At 48.1% G+C, this 25,662-nt stretch overlaps 1 protein-coding gene across 12 annotated transcripts in view; it reads right to left on the bottom strand.

The window, feature by feature from the left end:
- Positions 1-25,662, bottom strand: part of LOC142579884 (uncharacterized) — a 654,396-nt gene that overhangs the window by 297,596 nt on the left and 331,138 nt on the right. For all 12 annotated transcript variants that reach the window (XM_075690530.1, XM_075690537.1, XM_075690531.1 and 9 more), the window contains exon 2: positions 3,569-3,738. In XM_075690530.1, coding sequence (XP_075546645.1) covers positions 3,569-3,621 — 53 coding nt within the window. In that variant the 5' untranslated portion in view covers positions 3,622-3,738. The remainder of the gene's footprint in view (positions 1-3,568; positions 3,739-25,662) is intronic.

The raw sequence follows: 25,662 nt of genomic DNA on the forward strand, positions 1-25,662 counted from the left end.
GCACATGTTCACATGTTCACAGGGCTGAAGAACTAACACACAAACATGAAAACACGTTAGAGCATGCGTCCGCGTGTGACCCGCGCTGAAGCGTTCGTCGTTCACTTCGTCACAAGCGGTCATACTCGAGAAGCGCAGCAGCGCTTTTGTGGTTTTGCGCATCGCAGACGCACGAGGCCGCAGTCCCGAGACCTTCTCTTCTGCGAAAGGCCTGTCACCTAATTGCCCTAAAGCTGTCCGAAGGGCAAGCCTCTCGTATGAGAGGCTCGTATGACGGGCAGTCGCAAGAGAGAGAGAGAGAGAGAGCAAATGATAAATGAAAGGTAGGGAGGTTAACCAGGACTGAGCCCGGTTGGCTACCCTACACTGGGGAAAGGGAAACGGGGACGGAAAGATTAGTGAAAGAAAAGAAAGTCCACCGGGGATATCGTTCAGTCACTAAGTCCGGATCACAGACGCTGACTCATTCCTGTATCTTTCAAATATCGCAGCAGCGCTTTTGTGGCCTTTTGTAGCTGCGATATGCGAGGCAGTCACAAGAAGTTTCTTCTGTGCCACATGTGCTGAAATTTGCACTCCCCGCCAATCCCAGTTAGGAATGAAAGGCTGGTAAGACAATCGTTCATTCACTGGAAGTGAGCACGCATCTCCTCCCCTAGCCCGGACGTGGCTGCGCGCGGCTGTGCTCGCGGGTGCAAAGTTTAGGCGATTCGAGATGGCTTGTGAATGCTTGTGCGCTGCTTTCCTCCTCAAGCCTGGCTAGAGGCGTCGCAATTTCATGTTTCGGAGACTCGTTATAAAGCCAGAGGCCGCAGTAACGTTCGCTCCCCTCTGTTTGCCTTCTTCATCACGCCGACGCTGTGACAGGGAGTGTTCGCGGTCATCGAGCGAGATCTGCTCATGTCTGCGTGTGCACGCGTGGCACCATGCTTGTTAATTTATTTAGTAAGCCAATGCTGACTGCACTTTATACGACCAATAAATCTACGAATCTTACTTCGTGTAGCCTAATAATTTGTTATCGCTATAGTGCTTCGACTTCCGGGCGAAACTGCGATATTTCTTTCTCTGGCCACTTCCTCCTGCCACAGTGTAGGGTACCAAACCAGGTGCAATCTGGTTGGCCTCCTTTTCTTTCCCTTCTCTCTTTTTGAGGCGCTTAGATGCAGTAAAGGTAATCTTGAGATCACTCGATTGCACGCACCAGCCATGACAATCAACACTCGCTTTCACCCATCCCTTGCCGAAATTTGATTTGCCTCAGCTTGAGCGAAGGGGGTAGTTTCCAAATAATTGCGTGCCGACAGCTCATGCTGCTTTTTCCTTTCTTTTCTTATGCTTTTTTATCAGTAATATTTTCCTTGGTGCGGATATAGGTCGGTCTTTATCGAGCCTTTCCGCAGCAATCCCATGGGCGCTGCCATGTTTGATCACGTGGTGACGCGTCCATTGCTTGCCTCAGCTACTATCGCTGCGGTGTTGCCTCTGTGTTTACAATGGATGTACATGACGCCGGTGCTGCTCTGCAAACCTCTTGTTTCGATGGATATCGTAGACGGTGGCTGGGTGGACTACACGCGAAGCTTTGTCCACAGCTTCAGAGGACACGTAAGCGCTCTCGGAGCTCATTATGCGTTGTCCAAACGGCGCGAGCAGCGTATACACGATGCTTGTACTAAAAGAGGGGCTAAATATGTATTCCAAGGCATCCTAACTTTCCGCTTATGAAATGAATCAGCATCAGTGTGTTTAGCTCATCGTTTCTTTATTTAGCTAATACTTTTAAGCAGCGGCTTGTCACGTTTTCGACTCAGTAAAATTCCCCGGGCGGTCATTTTCTGATTGCTTATGTTACGGGCGGATGATTGATTGATTGATTGATTGACGGACAAATATATATATATATATATATATATATATATATATATATATATATATATATATATATATATATATATATATATCACATTTTGCAGCCTGAATGGAACACAGTACGTTAGCGAAAGCCCAGCTGCATTTCCGACAGCTGATCGCACAGAAGCAAGGCAGAAGAGGTAATGGTTTCGTATTGGTGCGCTTTCTCATTTCTCTAGAGCAAAGTGCTTCGCAAAAAGGGTCAATACGAGGCCACGAAAGCGCCATCGATGTCTTACGGCCGGATTACCGTCTTACCGCAGCCGTGGACGGCAATGGATGGATGGATGGATGGATGTGATGAGCGTCTACTTTGGAACGATGCGGTGGGTTGCGCCACCAAGCTGTCGCTATTATACTGCCTAATGCCCTACTTATGTTAAAGAAAAAGAAAAGAGAACAAAAGAAACCACGATGAATTTCTACAACCAATGTTTCTGAACCCCTATTGTGAACTTTGCCTTTGTACGCCTCCGTTTTTTGCCATTTCCCTACATCCACCAATCTTCCGATCGCCTCTTACTAATCTCTATTGCGGACATGCTTACTTTCCCCCTGCTCTCGCTGAGCCCAAGGGCTTCAAGGAGGCCAGTGATTCCTAAATCGACCGCTGGGCCGATATCTTCACATTAGAATACGGCACGCTCCTACGTTTCCCTAGCTTTACCGCAGCAAGCACATGCTCCTTCCTTCTTATATCTCGCTTTATAAGTGCGTGCTCTAAGGCATCCTGATCTCGCTTCGAAAAGTAATGAGCTTCCCTTTGAGTTATCATAAATTGTTTCTTTCCTGATTTGGTTTTTCTCTCTGAAGCAGTTACGCATGGCTTGTTTCTTTTTTATTACCGCTACCCGTGAGATTATTTCCGCCTCTCTGACTTTCCGTGTGACGTTCTTTGTTGCTGTGCTGCTCACCATACAGGTTGCATACTTGTTGGTAAGCTTCCTAATTCCTTTCCTCCACTGTGATTTACTTTCTTCCATATTCCTCAGTCGTTCTTCATAATTAATTTTACTGTGGGCTTCCCTCACTTCAAAACTTGTCCAGGCCATATCTACTTGCACAGCTTAAGTTGTAGTCTTCCCGTGAGCGCCTAATGCCACGCGTCCCACTGACCTTTGGTTGCCATCGAGTTCTAACTCATTTCTCATTTCTAACTAACTCATTTCTAACTGTATGTCCTGGAACCATTACACGTTTCCACAATACCAAAGCTGGCAGCCAAGAATACCAAAGCTGGTAGCGACATCTGGCAACACTTTGCGCAACTAGAAGGCGTTTGTAAAAAAAAAAAAACGAAAAAGAAATTATGTCGCGTGAGTTTTGTCGTTGACGGAAAATGAGAAGACTACTCGCTAACCATGATGTCGCTACTAACGCTTTACACCAGCAGTCAAGTAGGATATGGTGGGCCACTACTTTTGGCTTAAGTTTTGTTTACATTCTGGTGAAACTCTGCGTCACTACCAGCGTCGTTGCTGCAATACTACGCCTCTTGCTAAACCGGTATACCGCAAACGCTAATGCATTTACGGACAAGCTAAAATCAAAGCGGAGATGGTATATGGATAACTATGTGAGCATTGCAGTTGTTAACACTCCGTGCAGGGTTTCCGCGCGGACAGCAATGACACAGGGAGGAGCGTCCACTCACATGCTGGTGTACAGGCTCTCGTATCCCCAGTTGTCCTCATGCTGGTCGTACATGCGGAGCGGTGTGGTACTCAGCGCCCTCTATTCAGATGGGGCGCACTCAGGGGGGTCCGATGTGGCATCCCTCTCAACGATCCCAGCACATCGCCTCGCCTGCACCCTCTGGGCCACCTGAGAGGAAGTGAAAAACGACGTCCGTCAGTACAGGTGGCAGCAATTAAGCCTTTCACCGAGAAACGCCATGAGAACAGAAGAGTTGGGTTCTTGGCGGCGAAACAGCGTCGCAAACGCTTCCCCTGTTGCGTCCGGTTATGTTTATCTATTACTTTTCAGGTAGGTTAGTAGCCTTAACGTACGCTTAACTCAGGGCGTAGACGGGGAAGTTAAAAATAACGAGCTTTTTGTAATTAAAATTCACTTTTAAACAACCCGACTACCCGCTGTGCAGTGCGATACAGCACGCGCATGTTTTATTTATTTATTTATTTATTTCAGCAATGCCGGTCGAGGTTCAGGCCTTAGGCCGGAGTGGGTTACAATTGTTTTCATACATACAACAGACGTACAGTAAAGAGATATGAATATATACAGCCATAAACGTTAACAATTGGAAGATTGTAACAACAAGCTTACTTAGTGAAAACACTGTACGGCGAAGTTACAAAAAGATGAACTATATATACAGAGAGACGCATAAAAGTGACGTCAAGGCTCATATAGTACACCAAAGTTGTGTGCTTTGGAATGTACAAACGTGGAATGTACGTAACGCTGCTTGATCCTTCTGGCGAAACCTCATTGACTCACGCCATCTGAACTGTCCGCTACTGAGCCTTTTGAACACATTCTAGCTATACAGGTTGAGCAAGAAATACACTGAAGTAATTACGCAATTAACGAGGAAAACGTCAAATGAGGCAACGTTACCTCGCAAAGCCAAAGTGCACCCAGCTAAACAAACTCCCTGCAAGCATTACTGATGCTAGCTTATGCATGATTCGCGCAGCCAGCATAAAAATTTGGAGGACGCTTAAGCTTCACCTTTAAGAGTGGAGCGCGATTAGCATTCAAAGATCCCTGGCTGCTTCTCACGCTTCCCTGCAACTGCAGCTTACGTAAACGGAATGTTTATTCGGAGACGCTGGCAGCGAACTATTTATTTTGAGAAGACGAACTTTCTGGCATAAACGCAGCCTCTTGCGTTGGCCGGTCCCGTAGCTTGTGCACAGCCTAGCCGAAAAAAGTACATCATTTCCAGGTTTCCATTATTGTTTCGCGCCTTTAATGTTCAAGTTTGAGAAGATTTAACATAAAAGGCATGCGCTGTCGATTTGTCGTTTCGTTGCATTCGGCTATGGGCTTTCATTCTTAAAATTCCGAGGAATAACTTTGTCAAGAATGCAAGACAAGGTACGAGCAACATTAGTGATGGAATGGTGCGGCAACATAACCCACATTTGCCGCTTGTCGTATAGCAAGGCGTGGCATACACAGGGCGTTTCAGTAGCTTGAAAGAAGGATTTAGAAAAAAGTGTTTAGCCGCAGCTGAATGAAACTAACGACATATGGTTAGCCGTTCTGCAGCGCTTTCTAGGGTATCTCTATATCCAGCTTAATTAATTAATTAACTAAGCTTAATTATACAAAATGTTTAATAATCACTTTGGGGCCAAGTGCGTTTCGTTGCGTTGTAGAGGGGCTCCAGAAACGACCGATCCAATTTCTTGTGGCAACGTACAGTGAACAGCAAAAGTTTGCGGGATGCGCGAGTGCCTGGCAGAGTGACCCTCCTCCCCTTCTAACGGTGAACCCCTGGTGCCGAGACCGACGCCTGCACGCATGCGCGTCCCTCCGAAACTGCAAGCGTGCATGTTTCCGCGCTTTCTCCTTGCGCGCCCGGTGATGTCCGAATGTAGCCGCCAGGTAGCCCTCTTGCGATATGCGCTGTGGGGGCTTCGACGGGCGAAACTGTGTGAAACGTGTTTAGAAGCGTGAATTTGCGGTGCCACCGGGCCGGACCTATGCTGACGCATAGGTCCGGCCCGGTGGCGAACGCAACATGTCATTTCTTTTCTGGACTGCACCTTCTCGTGGCCAATCTTCGTTGTTTCTTTCTTTTTACGAACGGTGCGCTCTACCGCAGAAGAGCGTGGCAGAAGACGCGCTCTATGGAAGAAGACCGCAAGACGAAAATGGACAATTGATTTCCGTTGTATAAACGGAGTTCTGCCCGTCGAAGCCGCCACGGCGCATATCGCAAGAGGGCAACCTCGCGGCTACATTCGGATATCGCCGGGCACGCAAAGAGGAAACGCGGAAACATGCACGCTTGCAGTCTCGCAGGGACGCGCATGCGTGCAGGCGTCGGTCTCGACACCAGGGGTTCACCGCTAGAAGGGGAGGAGGGTCGCTTTGCCACGCGCTCGCGCATCCCGCAAACTTTTGCTGTTGACTGTACATACTGCGTGGCGATTTTCCTTTCGGCGTTTAAAGAGAGCCCGCGAAATACGAAATGAAAGCACGCGACTGCGCTCGTGCGCTATCGTATTGCAGCGCTCTCAACCGTGCGCCGAGCTTATCGCTTATCAGGGACGACGGCGCTTCCTTTCCGCCACCTCCAAACACGCTGACGCACTGTCAAGCCGACGACTAAGCCGCGGCAGCTCACTTCGACGAAACTCCGTAGATTGTGTCGCACGAAACTCGGTTGAGGGCGCTGCAAGACGATAGCGCATCAGCGCAGTCACGTGGTTTTATTTCGTATTTCGCGGGTCTTCTTCAAACGCAAAAAAAAAAAAAAAGATCCCCACGCAGCATGTACGTTGACGCAAAAATTTAGATCGGTCGTTTTTGAATCCCCTTTACAACGCCACGATATGCACTCACTTGGCCTTAAAGTGAATATTAGCAATCTTGCATAATTACTCTTAGTTAACTAACTAATCAAGCGGAATATAAATATAATCTAAGGAGCTCCGTATGACAGCAAACCATATGCCGCTGGTTTCATTCAGCTGCGGCAAACCCCGCCTTCTTTTTGTTTTGAGATCCCTGGCATAAGTTACGTGAAACACCCTGTAGATATAGCGAAATATACATACGGAAATTTTTCGCTCACGCACCACTCCGCCGACGCCTACATCGACGCCGCTTTTCTGCTACACGGCTTCCTTAGCGCCATCGCGTTAAAAACATAGAACCAACGCAGGCGTTGCTACGCCGCATATCACTTTCGACTTTCCGGACCGCCGTCAGAGAATTTTAAATAGCCGCGCAAAACGTGAGCTCGAATGCATTAGCGTTGCTCCGTTCGCTATTATAAAAATGCGTCCTCTAAGCGAACTATCAAACTGCAAAAAAAGCTTCAGCGTAGTGTTCTCAGCAGGAATAAATGAAACAAAGTAGATCCGCACCACGCTTAAACGTGAAGAGTTGCGAACGCAAAATCCCGGTCGAACTTTTTTTTTTTTTTTTACGAGGTCAAGCACTATATTTGTGCCTATCCGATGACATAGCGCAATGGCTGACCCTCTGATGTACTAATTAATAAATTAATTCTATTATTTATTTATTTATTTATTTATTTATTTATTTATTTATTTATTTATTTTGTCTGCTACCGGGGCACGTGTGCTGGCATCCAGTCAGTCTGATATCGGCGCATGCACTGTCCGTCTTCTATTTTGGTCAGTTAATGTGCCCACGTTTAAAATGTAAAAAAAAAAAATTTTTTTTTGAAGAATATTCACGAGGCCTACTGAGTCACTATAACTCAGACATCCCGGCAAATTGCCCAGACTGCCAAGAACTCTATTGCTCACTCTCGCACATGCTATGGCAATGTACCGCGTTACCAAAGGGCCCTCTCTCTAGTGAGCCCGAATGGGAAGAAGCCCTGAAAAGCCCGGACCTCAAACTCCAGCTCAAGGCCGTCCAGAGGGGCCAAGAACTGGCGGAGCGTCACCATGTTCCCGTCCCGACTTGGGCGTCGCCTACGGTTTTGGCCCGAGGAGCTCCCCGCATGGGATCTCTAACGGCTTAAAACTCCTCAGGACCTCACTGAAGTTCTTGACTGACTGACTGAAGACCCGCTAATTACGTGATAAGCTTGTGATGTGTGAAGTACGCGAAACAGTGCCGTGGTGGAAGAAGAGACCAACAGATTGTTTGCTCGGAGGCGAATTCAGTGCTGAATGATTAAATACGACGACGTCGAGGAGCGTCTAACACACGCGTCGCAACAAGAGAGAAAGAACAAAAAGGAAAATGACCCAATCGGGCAAGTGCACGGGGTTCCCAGGGGCCAATCAGGAAAAGACGAATCGGCCAGAGGGGCAGAAAAACGAGGCGCGCTGGCGGAAGTCAGAGAGAAAGAGCTCGAGGAAGCGACGCAAGGGTGAAGACCGCGGCCACCGGACCGGGAGCTGGAGACGGGCCGTCGGGTTCCGGACCCGAGCCTCCAGGGCTTCGGCCGACCGGGGGCCTCCTGCCATCTTCTTCCCATGGGCGTCGCTACTCTCCCCCCAGCACGGACTGGTGCACCCGAGGCCGGCGAACTTCTGCGCCCGCAGGCAGGGCGCGAGCAGTCGGACTACGGGCACGAGTACGCACCCAGTTGCCTGGCCGAAACGCCGCCTTCAATCTGCCTGTGCCGCCGAGCCGCCCGCGTCTCCTCTACGAGCCGGAGCTGCCACGTTCTGGTTGTTCGCTCATCGGTCAAATACGCCGACGCTGTGGGGAGGCCGACGCCACTTCTTTCGCCGCCTCGACTGCTGCCCTCCGCGTCGAACCGTGGCGCGCACGCTCACAATCATTATCTGCGCCTAACTGGAGTGCGGTGGCTACTCTTATAGCTCTTACTGTATTTTGTTTCTGGTTACGAGTTTCCCTCGAGTGTTCTTTCTTTATGTGTTTCTATTTTCGTTTGTTACGTTAAAAGCTTCGTATGCGCTTTGGAAGAAACGGCTTTGTCCCCAATTGAGTTCTCGGAGGCTCCGCCTCAGGGAACCGTCTGCAACAATTAAAGAAAAAGAACCTACATCACAATGACGCGCAACGAACGCGTCCGGAATGCACCCGAATTGTATCCAAATGTGCTTAAATGGAACGAAAGTGAACTTGCAGCAGAGGGATTACAGTTATCCATCCACTGAAATCGGTGTTTAGCAAAGCATAATATACCGCGAGTCACTTATTGGACAAAAAGAAAAAGAAGTCGCGGGCGACGCCGCAGACTGGATGACGGGTGTTGTGATTGGCGAAGACGATTGTGAAGTCACCGTGGGTATCGCCGAGGCGCCTAATTCGAATGTGGCGCTGAACTTTCTGGGCTGTCTGTCTCCGGCGCGGTCAAGAATGCGACGCATATGTCGTTAAAGTGAAATTTATATTTTTGCCCGGACCTCACCGTTGCTGCGTCCGCACTGGAATGAATAAACCGTAAACACGATTGTAGTACTTGGGCAATCGCAGAGCAGTGATGAATGTTGCAAGGAAGCGCGCAGCACTTATAGGCCAATTCCACACTTCGCAACTGCTGATCGCCACTTCTTTATTTATTTAGCCTCGAGTCAAATTTATATGTTCCGGGGGAAGAAAGCGGGCCGCAAATGTCTGCGCGGAGACGCAGGAAAGTCTGCAGTGTGTTTCGCGACAATTCACTGCATGTAAGATCGTGCGATGATACTCCTCAAGTGCGCGTGCTTTAAAGTCGTCGTCGTCGTCGTCGTCGTCGTCGTCGTCGTCGTCGTCGTCGTCGTCGTCGTCGTCATCATCATCATCATCATCATCATCATCATCATCATCATCATCCTGGCCACGCTCACTGCAGGGCCAAAGGCCTCTCCCATACTTCTCCAACTACCCCGGTCATGTGCTAATTGTGGCCATGTTGTGCCTGCAAACTTCTTAATCTAATCCGCCCACCTAACTTTCTGCCGCCCCCTGCTACGCTTCCATTCTCTTGCAATCCAGTCCGTAACCTTTAGTGACCATCGGTTATCTTCTCTCTTCATTACATGCCCTGCCCATGCCAATTTCTTTTTCTTGATTTCAACTAAGATGTCACTAACTCGCGTTTATTCCCTCACCCAATCTGCTCTCTTCTTATCCATTAACGTTACACCCATCATTCTTCTTTCCATAGCTCGTTGCGTCGTCCTCAATTTAAGTAGAACCCTTTTCGTAAGCCTCCAGGTTTCTGCCCCGTATACGTAAGACACAGCTGTTATACACTTTTCTCTTGAGGGATAATGGCAACCTGCTGTTCATGATCTGAGAATGCCTGCCAAATGCACCCCAGCCCATTCTTATTCTTATAATTTCAGAATAATAAGAATGGGCTGGGGTGCGTTTGGAGCATAGTCGTTTTTATGTTCGAGTTCCGTTTATAATCATGTTTATGTTGAGAACTGTATCAGACAAGCATGACGTTAGGGTTGAATGAACCGTACTCTTTCGAATTAAGCATAGTGCGGTTCCAGCGCTGCAACGCACAAAACTTCTTATTGCATTGCGTATTGCATGAACCTTCAGCTTGGCGCCAAGTCCAATTACGCTATTCAAATATGCGTAAAAACCACAAATGCTTTCGTGAGACAACTTCAATTAAATTTTCATTTTTTTTGCATTAGGGAGAGATAGTAATTTCATTAGTCCTCTAGGAAACCCAATATTGAGTTAGGGACTATACTGTGTTACGAAAGTTTCGGGAATATTGCTAATTCCCAAATAAACTGAAGCCTGAAGTTTGCAAATCCGTAACTTTGCTCAAGAGACGTATATCGAAGTCCCGTAAACTGCATGTGTTTGAGCACCTAACGAGGACAACTTTGATATGTAAATTTACAGCCTGCGTGAAATTGTTACAATGTTTACAAGGGTTTTGCAAAAGTCCTACTCACGAGTTAGCGGTAAATTTCAGAACAGCCGGTACATCACAAATCAAATTTGTCCGCTGAATTACTGAATTTGTCCGCTGCAGTTTACTGAATTATTTTGCCCTTCTTTTCAATGCTGAGTTACATGGCGGTAAATTTGACACCGTGTATATATATATATATATATATATATATATATATATATATATATATATATATATATATATATATATATATATATATATATATATATAACTTTCGTTGTTTACGATATGTACAAAACAATGGACAGCGTAAATTCTAAAAAATTCGCTTTCTACGGTCACATGGATCTTAACCTTTTCTGTTAAATACCACAGACTTAATTAAGATCGGTGCAGTGGCTAGCGAGAAAAGCGATTTCTCCGTTTCCATGTGTTTAGATAAAAGCTCCCGAGCTAAAACTTTCAAAATTTTAGCACAGCATATCTGCTTAATTAAGGAGTTACACAGAAAATTGCATAGCCAAAAGGGTGCATCGAGCCCCCCTCGCCCCCCCCCATTGCAGAGAAAAATAAATAAATAAATAAATAAATAAATAAATAAATAAGACCAGAAAGATGGCTAGAAAGAGCACCCGGTGTCACACCGCGCTATATGACAAGGCGAAGCAATGATGAAAATGGCTTGATCAGCTATTTTTTATGAATACTAGCTCACCGCGAAGAAAACACCGCACAGAGGTACACCCGGCGCCGCCTTCAATCACTTGCGGCGGCTTCTCGGAGGCTCGCGAGGGACTGGCAATGACGAATGGCGGTGCTGTGAGCGATCGACACCATGGTCGGAAGGGACTACGAAAAAAACCGATTCATATTTTCACCAGAGCAGCCAACCTCATTTGTCAATTTTCAGAAAATCACATTTCTTTTGGCTAATGCTACAATAATGAAACATGTTGCACACTATAGGCGTACCGCATGCCACACAGCCGAGAGAAAAGCAGGAAAAACAACAACAACGAAACAACAAACGAACTGCAGGCGGTGTTCGTAAGCACAGAGATACATAAAATCCAATACCAAACGGGATAACAAATATCGCCTGCGCTCCCGAAGAAGCAATCAGCCTGACTTGGCGAATGCAGAATACCTCGTTTAGAACTTATTCGCAGTCTCTTGTCGCAATCGTTGCAATAGTGAATTTAAAAGAAAAAGAAAAGCTAGAAAAAGGAAAGAGCAGTACTTCCTGCAAGGAAAAAAAAATAGAGAGCATCCTAAGAAAGACCATGTTTCTGTAACTGGCATGCTAGATTGAACGGGAGGGAAAGAAAATGAACGCGGCCACAATTTCGATCACCCGCTACATATACAGCCGCCGTTGTTTATCCACGAATTCAACTGCCACTTCATCGTCGACTGCGCAGTAAATGAAAGAGCCGACTCAGACATCCCGTATTTGCAATGAGTGCATTGAAATGGCTTGTCAGTTGTCGTTTATAGTCATCGGTAATATCTCAAGAGCCAACTTTTTCTTTTTCTTCTTCTTTTTAAACACGACATTTAAGAGATGTTGGTGCCTTTAAGCGGCGCCGGCTGCCCTTTTTCCGGTAGAACGGACTCGGTGAATCTACTTCAGGCGCCATTGCCTGAGGCATCCTTGCGACGTTATCAACGAGAAGTGTTGATGCGAAAGCATCAAATGGTCCAGTGAGAGAAAAAGCCGGTGTCCGTCATCTGTAGAAGCGAAACGACACCCAAATTCCCATTGGCTGCGACGCCACGTCACGAACACTTCTCGACAAAGCAAAGCGGGCGAAAGGGGACACCTGATTGATTGATCGATCTCTGCGGTTTTACATGTCAAAATCACGGTTTGATTATTAGGCAGACCGTATAGTGGGGAACTCTGGATCGATTTTGACGACCAGGGGATCTTTAACCTGCCCCCCAATGCGCGGGACGTGGGCGTTTTTGCATTTCGTCCCCATCGAAATGCGGCCGCCGCGGCCGGGATTCGATCCCACCACCTCGTGCTTACCAACGCAACACCATAACCGCCAAGCCACCGCGGCGGGTAGGAAACACCTACTATGGCCTTAGCATGCCAGGTGCTGCGTGAGGGGAGAGGGCATCGCCGCGACGCCACGTCACTCTCGCTCTAGGAACCCGGCGCGCGGTAGGTACCTTTCTCTCTCTCGTTCTCCCACTGGGCTTTGCTGCTGCGTGCGCCTGCCGGCTTTGCTGGCCGCTTAGAACAACAGAAAGCTAAGCTAGTTGGTAAGGATTCATTATGCAAGAAAGAGGTGAGGCGTGCAGACAGGACATAAGAGTAGAGAAGTGGACTACACGCTGGCGGCTGCTGCTTCCTCGGTCTCTCGTCGCACAGGACGTCGGTGACCTGCGGCGTTGGCACTGCAGGCTGATGCTGCTTGGTGGCTCGGGCAGCACGTAGCGCTATGGTACATTACTCGCAGCGCAAAACTCGAAGGACCGCTCTGAGGCATTAAATTGGACATTAATGCTTTCGCCTTCACAACTCATAAGTGCTCAGGTGTCCTCGGATTTTTCTTTCTTGAAAATAAATTCTCCGGTTCTACCGTCAGAACCACAATACGATTATCAGACACGTTGTAGTCCGAAAAGGAATCCGGATCAATTTTTACCAGCTGGGCTCATTTAACGGGCGCCCAATACACGGTAAACGGGCGTTTTTGCATTTCGCCCCCATCGAAATTAGGCCAGCGGGGCCGAGATTTAATCCCGCACCCTCGGGCTTTCTTCTTTCCTGTTTACTCGACATTATTAAAATTAAATTATGGGGCTTTACGTGCAAAAACCACTCTCTGATTATGAGGCCCGCCGTAGTAGAGGACTCCGGAAATTTCAACCACCTGGGGTTCTTAACGTTCATCTAAATCTAAGTACACGGGTGTTTTCGCATTTCGCCCCCATCGAAATGCAGCCGCCGTGGCCGGGATTCGATCCCGCGACCTCGTGCTCAGCAGCCCAACACCATAGCCACTGAGCAACCATGGCGGGTTACTTGATTTTATAGGAACGATCATGTGTTAGCTCACTCACAAAACAATGCATTCGACAGTAGCAGATGAGCTCGCATTTAGCGCACTTTTTACGAAGAGCTCTTTTTTTTTTTTTTTTTTTACGAAGAGCTCTTTCTCTCCCTTACCTCTATGTCTTGAACACAACGCTCGTGCACGTTTCCTTCCTTCGGGTTTTAAGCGGCGAGAGAAATATAGATGAGTAACCAGAAGAGAAAGCTAAACAACAGGCTCCGGCCATTAAACATGTGCTATCGCCGTAAGGGAAACCATAAAAACCAAGAGATCCGCGAAATTCAGCGTGTTCGTATTCTAAATATGTAGCTTCCAAATGTGTACTGGAAACCGCTCCAGCCTGACTGCCTGAAAACCCGTAGTGCACTCACCAGCTTTACTTCCTTCTTTTTTTTTTCCAAATTTAAAAACTACCGCTCATGTACTCCGTACAGACGGTCAACCAGCGAAGCTGAAACGTGCGGTTCCGGTGTATATCAGCGGGTTAATTCCGACGGTTCATTAAACGACGGCTTGGTATAGGGGGCCGGATCCTTGGTACGCAGTTGCTGCTTGCGCTCGGCTGCACGAGCCTGTTCTTGTGCCCATGCTGCAGCATCGGCACGGCGTAGACCAGCTCGTTCCCGGTTCTGCTCGCGGCGTTGCTCGAAAGCTGCCTGCTCCTAAGGAGTGCGTATGACGCGTAAGCTACCCATTTCGGAGTGGAAGAGAAACTGCTGCGCGGGCGCTCGGCTGCGAAGGAGAGCAACTACGTCACTACTGATGCGGCTAATCCAACACCACCTAGATAGCACAAGGCCCTTTCACTCCGATCCATGTCGTCATGTTACCTGGCCCGACTGTCATAAATTCTAATTGGGATACTCCCGAGTATGCAACAGCGATTTTGACATCACCGCTTTTATCACGCCAGCCTTTTCAATAGAAATGTCGGGCCAGGTAGCGTGACGTCATGGATCGGAGTAAACAGGCCTTGCGCTATCTAGGTGATGTTGGCTAATTACGCGCCTCTCTGTCTTTCTTCCTTCCTTTTATTTTGCGCATGCGCATGAGGTTGCGCCGGAGGAGTTTTCGGCGTATATGCCAAAAACTCCTCCGGACGGACAGACGAATCGGCTGGCCACATAGAGCTTCTCTGTAAAATAGAGAGCCTGTCAGAGATAACACATTGCTGTCAGAGACAGCAGACGCCGTATCTGCGCGTAAATGTTCGGTGTAGAAGCTCCGCTCCAGTATTTGCTTCGAAGCTGTGACATCTTCCCACGGTGGAAGAATATACAGGTGTTTCAGCGACGCCCACAGGAACGCGTTACCCTCGAAGAAGGAATAGACGCGTAACGCGTCTGTTGCTTTTCGGGGTTTCCAACCTTATCGCTTGGGGCGCAATATTTCCGAGCGCGATATCATAGAACTGCACATGGCGCAATTTTCGCGCATCAATTCGGCTAAAAGCTCGTATAAACCTGAAATATTGTGTTCAAACAAACAAGATAATAAGTGCTGTTCGTCTCGAACTAGAAATAGTTACATTAACCACTTCGTTGGTTACTGGGAAGCCCCGTTATATCACTGCTGGATGCACAAGGCCACGCTTTCAGAGCTTTCGAAGACGGCTTTACGGTCGCACCTAGGACGAAGCTCGGAGATGAAGTTACCGAACGAATCATGGTCCCGTTCAAAATTATTAAAATTATTAAAATTTTTCGGACGTACCGAAATGCCCTAGAGAAATAAAAGATCAACGGCTCCATTCTTCAAGTTGTGCACAGAAGACCTGGAACCGCAGCCTGCTGAGTGAAGCAACATGCGCCGTTAGCACTATTCTACTGTACTTATGCAGATAAGCACGCACGTTGTTAATCTAGTGCTACCATTGGAGGCTGGAGGGCAAATAAAGAAAACACAAGTACACACTGCGTACGCATTCCAGCGCGACAAAGCAATATCTGCAGGATGCATGCGACAGCTGGAATAATGCGAGAACAATTGTTTGTGGGTACAACCTTGCGTAAAGAGGCGAACAAAATCCTGATTGTTCGTAGGCCTGCGCAACAGTACCCACAAACTAGAAAGTACGCAGGTTGTCGTGCATCCGAGCAGAAATGTGCGCCTACGGCTTCGACCACACCGTACTCTATCCCAGCTGGCACGCTGACACACAATCTCGGCGATGGTGCGGCAATTTACATTTGACACGCAACGCAACTACATCTGTAGATACGTACGAGCGGAAAATTTGCTGAAAAGCACCAACTAGCACGTTTTAAGAGGCTGGATCACCGCACTGCAAATGAAGATCAGTAGGTCGTTTCTACCTGCATATTGTAAGAGTTGGGGTCGAGCAAGTCAAAAAGGGGTCGTCGTCGTCCAACTCATCCAAGCTAAGGACGTTGCTCAAGGGAGGAACTTGTTCTCATCGTGAACGAGGAGTGCAGGGTTTATTTACAATATTTACATGAAGGATGGAGAACGTTACCTTTCATCAGTCTAGCATGACTGAAACGAAGCACACCGAGGAGCCGCAAACGGCTGCCTAAAACCCCCTCTGTCCTCCCTAGATCCCTAGACCAGGGAAAAGTGCCGTCCAACCTTCGTCCAACCGGAGCGTCCGAAGTCGTCTAAAGACCCGCTTTTGAGGGCGATGGTTCACACACTCACTCCCGCATTTTTGTTTCACTGAACACACCGAAAGGAGTGGGGCCTCGTTGTCAGGCATTGCCACTCAAGCTGGCACGTCTTGGTTCCTTAGCTGACTCTACAGTTATCTGCCGTGTCTGTCACACGACCGTGACGATAACCGGAGTCCGGGGGGAACGCCGTAAAATACCCTTTTCTAGCAGTTATCTTGTTCGAATTGGTCCGTGAAGGCGGCAGCGAAGCAGCTAACTATATACTCTGGTGCGCCAAACGTGTCTCGCCTTACCGGCACCGCACGCCTGTCCGAAGGGGACGCATTGTTGGCTTCACGATGCAATTCGTCGTAGCGGGCTAGGAGAGGCTAGAAGGTCACTACACCCGCTGGCCAATCGTAACATTATTAAATTTCTCTCCGCAAATAGCACGATCACCAGCAATACAGAAACGGCAAGAGCTAGTATAGTGCCGCAGAAGAAGTAACTTCGCGCCTCAATTAAAGCAGCGTTTGTAGCGAATTACGTAATTGCAGCGCCTCACACCGCTAACAGACGACCGGAAATTATGTCCCTTATAGAGTTACTGCATAAGACTCCCAAAAGTCACTGTGGGAGCCACATATACAGTAAATCTAAGGGCCCTAACCCCTGCCGGTGGAGATAGGAAGAGCGAACAAGGGCGTTCTCAACCCACTCCGCAGACGGCGTCGTTCTTGTGTCGTGCGCGCGCGCGTGCAAATACACATACACGCGCACGCACAAACAAGCTCACTCACTTTCGTAGAAGTCGGAATGACTGCCAGATATGTTAATGGAGGCGACGCGTCGAATACTTATTTCATTTCTTTTGATTTGAACCTCAAGGGTTCCCAGACGGGACTTCACATGAGGGGTGGGCGCATGAATGATGGATAACAATGATTGCTGCGTAGAATTTATGAGGACTACATAGCTTCTTGGATGGCATTCTTGAAATCGGCGGGATCAGCGATAAGAGCTTGGCTGCAGGGAAGGTCATTCCAGTCGCGAGCTGTGTGCACTTAAAATGACTTCTGGAACGTAGTAGTGCGGGCACGACGCGGGATGACGCTGTTGTAGGATGGCCTGTGCGCGGTGTTCGACGCACTGGTTAGATGAGCTGGCTGTCTCGGGCTGAACAATAGAAAAACTTGTGATAAAGGCAGAGGCGTGAAATGCGGCGACGGGAAGCGAGAGAAGGCAGTTGCAACTGGATCTTTACTCTAAGAACTATAGCATTACTTTAATACGCGCGATAACAATGCGTTTTCACCCTGGGCGATTAATGTGGACCTACCTCATGGGAATTATTTTATAATTGCCGGCAGCGGGCGCGCTGGACACATATTCATAATGCTAAGCTATGAAACTCAGGTGACCGTGCTTAGATAAGAAGCTGTCCAGGGGCGCCGGAAATCGTCGCACGGAGAAAGGTCGCGTACGCTGAAGCACAATGACCAGAAGGAATTTGAGAGGCAAGTGCGCCAAACGAGGCCTGATAAGCGAGCTCGCAGTGGGAAAGTGCACCGGCTCTCCTTATCGCAGGCCCAAACGCGAGATAGCTTCAGTGCATGCGCAGTACAGAAGTACCCGTATAGTGAATTTGGTATGCACCCCACCATGCCCCTCGTATTAAATAAGCTGCGCTGGAACAGAATTCACACAAAGATGATTTGCAGCCTGCCTTTAATACCACTTTATCCTTACCTAGTCTTACCAAATTCCTAGAAAATCAGGTCGAATAGTTGCCCCTTTAAATGACGAACGTTCATTACGTCCAGAATGTTTTAAAGAATGTCAACGGAAGGGTATCTGCTTCTTCTAAAAGCGATCGACGTTATTCGACGCATATCAGAGGTAGCTGATTATCAAGCATAGTTTAGAATTCTTAAAAGCGTTACCAGAAGGACGTACGCACAGTCACAAGCAAAAAAAAAATGTAAAGAAGAGGTCTGTGAACCATGGATGCCACAAAACAATTTTTCTTTTTTCTTCGCAACCTGTAGGCATGCACGTGGGAATCAAGCGGCACAGCCTACGTGCGCCTCTCTGACGAACGAAACGCGTTCAGACGATTTCGCTTTGCACTGTTGCATACTAGAGTAAGTATTTATTTTGCTTGTGCTGAGTTCCAGAGACTTTTGCTTCCGGCTGTATATACTTGCGCAACGCGAGCAAATGTAGGTGAGAAGCAGCGAGGAGATGACGACGACGACAGTACGACGGGTGATGGAGATGTGACGACGACCGGCGAAAGAAATCTTATGGTACTTGTCCCGCATATAGGACACAACTTTAAATCTCATGCGATGTTTAGGTTTACGCAGCCCACCGTACTTAAGCTGGGCCGATATACTATATCAGGCGGATGCACAGCGCGACACGTCGACGCAACAATATGACGAAGATTAATGCGATGTATGATGCTTAATTAGTCAATTTATAGGGTTTCACACGCCAAGATCACGATCTGGTTATGAGGAACGCCGTAGTGAGTACTACAGAAATTTGGACCACCTGCTGTTATTTAAGGTCCACCTAAATCTAAGCACACAGGTATTTTCTCATTTCGCCCCCATAGAAATGCGGCCGCCGCGGCCGGGATCCGATGTCGCGACCTCGTGCTTAGCAGCCCAACACCATAGCCACTAATTGGACAACCATGGCGGGTACGATGAGTGATTACGTAACGTAACCATTACGTAACGAGTGGTGCACTCCACATGAATCTAAACATATCTAAGCGCTCTATACCGCTTGTGTCATAGTGACACATTCTTGTTACGAAGCATCGGCCAAGAGTGCACGTGTATAGCAAGTGGCACACACCCAGGCGATCGCCCAAGGATGGGGTGAGTCAGTGAGTGAAGTAACTCTATTTCGGTCCAGAGAAGACGCACCCGGCTATAGTCCCACGTGGACCGCCAAGTCGAGCTTGACGATCGCGGTCACTCTGGACGGCCAGGGTTTGGTCATTGAGTTGTCCAAATATACGAAATTCACCAAAATCAATGGAGCCGCTGAATATCATGCGCTATTCTTGCGGTAATGTCGAGCGCTATTGTGTGTATGCGTCTTATGACGTTGATAATACTGTTTCATTACGCGGAACAGAGTTGCGCTGACTCGCACTACGTGCATAGTGGTCCGAATTACACCGTATTACTAGGCTCACCGATATATAAATAAACTCAACGATCGAACCACATAATGATTAACATTAATAAATGCCCCGTTAAGCTGCCAACTGCGGCACGCCCGATCCCCTCGTGAAAATCATCGCCTTCACGCTGCTCTAAACGAAAATGGCTTGCACGCGAGCTTAACGCAGCAAAATGCAATGCAACTTTGTGAGTACTATATACAGTCGAGTCGGTGCGCGTACATATATCTGCCAGTTGCGGTTGTTCTGTGTGCACATGACCGTGTGTTACATGGAAGAAAACTATGCCAAACGAAGGACCGGCCGCTCATCATTAAATCCGAGTACTCCCCGAATCAGTGGTCTCTGTCATGTACACTCGGCCACAAAATATTGCGGGGTGCGAGAGCGCGTGGCGAAACGACCCTCCTCCCCTGCTAGCGGGGAACCCCTGGTGCCGAGACCGAGGCTGCATGCACGCACGCGCGTCCCTCCTAGACTGCAAGCGTGCATGTTTCCGCGCTTCCTCCTTGCGCGCCGGCGATATCTGAATGGAGCCGCGATGTAGCCCTCTTGCGATTGGCGCTGTGGCTGCTCCGACGGGCACAACTATGTGAAGCGTGCTTAGAAGCCTGAGCTTGCGCGCGCCGCTGCGCCCGCTTTTTGTAGAGTCGCGAACGCTGACGCATATATAGGGCCCGGTGGCGAACGCGTCTTTTCTTTTTTTTTTTTTCTGCGCTGCACGTTTTCGTTGCCAATCTTCGTTGTTTATTTCTTTTTCGAACGGGGCCTTCTCCCGCAGAAGAGCGTGGCTGAAAAGGCGCTCTATAGAAGGAGACAGGCAAGACGAAAGTGATCTCTTGATTTCCGTTGTATAAACTAAGTTTTGCCCGTCGAAGCCACCACAGCGTCAATCGCAGGATAGGCACCTCCCGGCGGCATTCGTATATCGCCGGCGCGCAAGGAGGAACCGAGGAAACATGCACGCTTGCAGTCTCGGAGGGATGCGCATGCGTACAGGCGTTGGTCTCGACACCAGGTGTTCCCTGCTAGCAGGGGAGGAGGGTCGTTTCGCCACGCGCACGCGCACCCCGCAGTATTTTGTGGGGTAGTGTACTTACAGACCTAGCCAATAAGAATGCTCGCGGCAAGATACCACCTGGCTCTTATATAACTAATAACCCATCCTAAGGATGTTAGCACCGACTGGATAAAAATATTCTCCAGTTATTTTTTGTTACTTTCTTGTTTGTTTTTTTCGAGGACAGATCAGGAAAGCCTGTCCTAAGGGACTGCGCAACTCCTGATAATAAAACTGCACTGTCTTTTCGCTCTATTTTTTGTAAAGATTAACGTAGATCATGCAATGCAATTTGTCGCTTCGACGTGAAAGTAAGTACACTCTAAGAAGAATTCCAGGGAAAACGGGAGTAACTGCGCAGTTAGTCCCAAAAAGGGCGCTTTCGTCCCCCAAGGGAGTAACTGCATGGATGTGCGTGCCGTGTGCAAATTTTGGAGAGTAAGTGTTTAGTCCCTGGTCGGAAAGAGAGCAACGGGAGGACGAACGGCAACAGTTACTCGCCATGCACTTCGCTATTTTCGTCCGTGTCATGGAGCAATGCGGCGAAAACGGTGTTGCCTATAAATCGTGAATAGTTCGAAGTTCGTGCGCTGTCTATTGAACTACATGCAAAGCAGCACTTTGCCTCTTCGTGAGAAAATTGCGTGAAATTTAAAGTTGGAATGTGAAGAGCCATGCCCTTCGTGCGCACACCATAAGTGAGCGATACACATTAAACGCGAAGTCATTGATAGACTGTCAGATTTTGCTGGTCAATAGCACCTAAGTTCCTTCTGTTCCAAGGAGATTACGAACTTCACTGAAGCGATGTGTAGCTCAAACGAGACACACTAAGCGACAGAGCAATTGTCCGTCTCAGTCGTCTTAGGTGCCCCGTTTGAGCTCGCTACACGTTTACATCGCCTAGTGCCTCAGTTTAAAGCACCCTAAGAATACTCGGGCCGATTTCTTTTCGCACTCGCTTATGGTTGCAAGTACACTCAACGTTACACTCTCCCCGCACAGCATACACTAAATGCCGAGTCGCTTTTACATTGCCACACCTGCGTTCTGATGTTTAACCTATCTCAATTTCCTACCCCCGTCAACCAATCTGCCGTGGTGCAGTGCGCTCATGTCTAATATCCATACGCGTTCGCCACACACTGTGCATGCACAGAAGCATTCACCCAGCACATGAATGCTTCATTGAAAGTGTGTTATATATACGCAAAGTTTTCTGTGCACAGAGTGATCCTCCTGATTGGCTAAGTGCTTTGGTCAAAGTGACTAGCATACATCGTTCTTATCCATGTAATATTCACATTGTATTTTCTTTTGCCAAGCCGGTAAAAAAAAAAAAAATCTGCCGTGGTGCAGTGGTTGAGTAGCTGACTTGAGAGCGCGAGGACGTGAGTTCGAATCCTACTTTCGGGTACCTTTTTTTTCTTTTTTTTCAGCTCAGTAATCATTTTTATTAGGGTATAAATGCCTAATTCCATTAATTCCACCTTTGCGGAGCATCGGAAATAATGACCGTTACTCCCTTGAGGAGCATCGGAAAAGAGCAACTGTTAGTGCTCGGAGGAGTAACGGCATAGGGAGTAACAGTTCATCCCCTCGCACTTACCCCCTCAAGGGAGGTATGGTTGTGACAGATCACTTGCTCCCCTAAAGGAGTAACCTCAGTACCCCATTTCCTCCTTTTCTCTTAGAGTGTAGGATTCGCAAGTTATTACCAGCACGAGTGTAAACGATTGGTTAAAGAATTCAGCAGTAATCACCTTCAAGGCAAAGCAATGCCTACGTAGCCTTATGCGATATTCCGGCATTGGCCGATATGCCTGCTATTTGTGTCGTGAACGCCTCGCCACATCGACCCTTCGTCTTTTTTTTTTTTACTCTCTTCAAGCCTGCTCTGAATGAGAACAATTATGGGCCATTATAGCCTCTACAATGACCCTTATTTACGCGAAGCCATAACGCCCGATGCGCAACATCGCACTGTAGTCTAACGCCTAGGTTCGCGTTTTAAATCGTAATCAAGGGCAGACTAAGAGAAAGAAGTACGGCGACAAGGTTTGTAACGGGAAAAGGTAGGGAAAAAAAAACTAAAGATGACAATTCAAAATTTTCGAGGTGCGGCGTAACTGTATGTACTCACAAGAAATTCATAAGAATGAGCATATTCAAGGTTCAAGAGTGTGCCGGCTCGGAGCGGCGACCATCAGGTATACTATATTATATATATATATATATATATATATATATATATATATATATGTGTGTGTGTGTGTGTGTGTGTGTGTGTGTGTGTGTGTGTGTGTGTGTGTGTGTGTGTGTGTGTGTGTGTGTGTGTGTGTGTGTGTACATTTATATACGTACTATATATGTACTATATGTACTATATATGTACATGTATACTATGTAGCGAGCGATAACAGTTACGCCTATAGTTAACGACTTCAGAGGCGCGTCTACGGCTGCGTCTCTTTTTCATTTATCTTTCGCTGCGCATGTCATTCAGCATCCCTTTAGCTTATATAGAACAACAGCTTGCCCTTCATCGCGTCCTTATTGTTCCCAACTTGCGCCCTCGTCCTACCCGCAAATAAGCAAAAAGTATGTCTGTAGCCCTTCCGTTCCATGCAGAATCAGGTTGCACGCACCCTCGATCGACACGTGAGATGCGGCGCACAATGGCCAATGCAGGTAGGCCACATAGAGCTTCGCACGTTCTTAAACGTAAGTGCACACCTTCTATGCATAGCAGACGCAATTGAACACCCCGCATAGTAGAGCACAGCCGCGAACAATGGACGACGAATCATCGGAGGCCGCCCGATGCGCCCACGTGGTTTGAAATAAGAGTCCCTCCCATGCGGTTCACGCACGCATGCGCATATTCGTCAGGCCCCAGGAACTAGAGTCTTATCCGCACGCACTGTCGGCAGTTGATGACCAAGAAAGAGTGTGTAAGGTGCCTCAAGCTACAAATATGAAAACGTTACTCAACCTGTAGTAATATTAACCCTAATGCTAAGCCCTAAAATATTTGACCATTCTTTTCGCACACTATAGGGTGCACGTCGTACGTTACTCAACATCGCATTTGTTCACCTTCTCTCCCAGGTCACATTATTTGTCGTCCTCAAATACTTGGCATCCTATAAGCGCTGACTGTGGCGAGCCAAGTGCATTTTCCTCGCACTAACACTTTTTCACTGCTAATAAAAAGTGCGCTAAGTTCATGTATGACCAGCGCTTCATTCACATTAGGGCTGAGATCCGGACGATTTGGTACCCCAACCAGAGTTACTTGGTGGGAAAACGCTTCCAGTGGTAACAGCGGGTCCAAGGTTAACACTCTCCACTAAGAGAGTTAAAGTATTCGGTATTGGCCAAACAACGCGCTACATGCATCGTGAAAGACCTTGCATGTTTCTCGCGGGCACGGGTCATGCTGTGTAGTGCAGCTCCCGCGATCCGTAATCCCACAGCATTTCAGTACTTCCAACCTAGACGACAACAGGCAAATGGGTGGGTGCACCCTCTAATATAACGAAAAAAAGAAAAGAAACTGCAGTGGGCGACAACCTAAGAATGACAAATTTAACGAGCTCCAACCGCAAGAACGCAGTGCACCTGCTCTTTACATCTGAAAGAGAGCTGAGCCAATTGGAGTCTGCTCACAGCTTAACGACTTTGCGCATTTGCAAATGTAAATGCTAGGCTGATTGGAACGAACACACACACACACACACACACACTATACCGAGTTTTTCGTTACGCGAAGCTGCAGACTACTAGCGAGTACGACGGACGCCTTGAACGCGTTATGTTTGCAGAGGTGGCATGCGCATACGTACGTAGCGCAATTCGAATCCATTCTATCTGCAAGAAGCGTTTTCTTCTCCATTACCGTGCAACCGCTGATGCGCGAAGGCGAGCTTTCTGGTTCTTTTCTCTTTTTTCCCCTGTACAGCCGGTTGTGGTGGTGGTGATGATGATATAATGTCATCCCCTTTGAAACAGGGCGGTAACAGTCAGTCATGTAGCCTTCTTGATTTAATCACGTATGCTATACATGTTTTTATCTAGCATTTTTGTACACCTCCTTTTAAGCTTTGTATACATCTCCTTAACGGCGCCCCGGATGCGAGCACCATCTGGTGATGCTGCAAGGAACCCAGCGGCGCGCGCGATGCGCTGTGATTGGTTGGCCTATTCGGCAAGGGAAATGCCAGGCCGCAGCTCTCACGGTCGCGATGCTCGGCGAGATTAGGAAATAAAAGTTGCGCTTTTTAAGCACGCAAAACCGCTTGATGTTAGGTAAATAGGCGCACTTAATAAACTGGCGCATCTTTGCAAATTGCGTTTGAATTGGACAGCGTACGTATAATGTTCAAATTCTTAGTTTGTCACCGACCATAGTTACTGCCAGCGCAATACACACACACAAAAAGAAAAAAAAAACTTGTCTGGAGATTATGGACAGATTTATTCGTCGATCGATTCGTTGCCTAATTCATGGGGATTAATATTCCAAGGCAACTCTGGAGCTATGAGACACGCCTTAGTGCCTGAGAGACGCCTTAGGGCAATATAATAATTTTGACCACCTGACGTTCTTCAAGGTGCGAGCAAACCTGACTACCACGAGGGTTTTTGCATTTCGCCCCCACCGAAATGTGGCCACCGCAGCCTTATCGAACCCACGACCTCGAAGCTCATAAGCAGAATCGCCACAGCCACTGGGCCGCGGCGGCGGGAACCAGGAGATCCGATGACCCAGAGAGTCCAGACGTGCCGACGCTGAACTCCCGCATCAAGGCAAGTCCAGCGTTGCGCCGCCCTCTTGCCCTTCCTAATGCCGCCGGTTTCGTTCTGATCATTCGCAACCAACCAAAACAGCCTAGAAGAGGCATCTCATTCAGCACCGTAGTTTTTGCAAACACAGCGGGCTCGAAATAGGACCGCGCCCATCTTCACATTTGCGTCGTGACCATAGTCGTGACAGCCGAACGCGCCTCGGCTGCGCAGCAGAAGAGGCGGCCGGTCGCGAGGCTTAACCTGTTGAATCGTGAGTAACGCCCACTGACGACGACGTGGAAATATGTGCACTTGCTCCAGGAGGCCGAGCGGAGGGCACGTAGGAAAGGGGTGGAGGGGGAAGGAGGATCTGCGACGCGCAAGGAAGCGTGACGAAGTGGCCTGCTAATTGGCCTAATTATGACGTAGGGAAGACGGCGCAAGCCGGCCCGCCGCCGCCGGTGTACTCGCGTAGGCGAGGCAGAGTCCGCGGCGTT

Source organism: Dermacentor variabilis, chromosome 4 (assembly GCF_050947875.1).
Source record: "Dermacentor variabilis isolate Ectoservices chromosome 4, ASM5094787v1, whole genome shotgun sequence".
NCBI lineage: Eukaryota > Metazoa > Arthropoda > Arachnida > Ixodida > Ixodidae > Dermacentor > Dermacentor variabilis.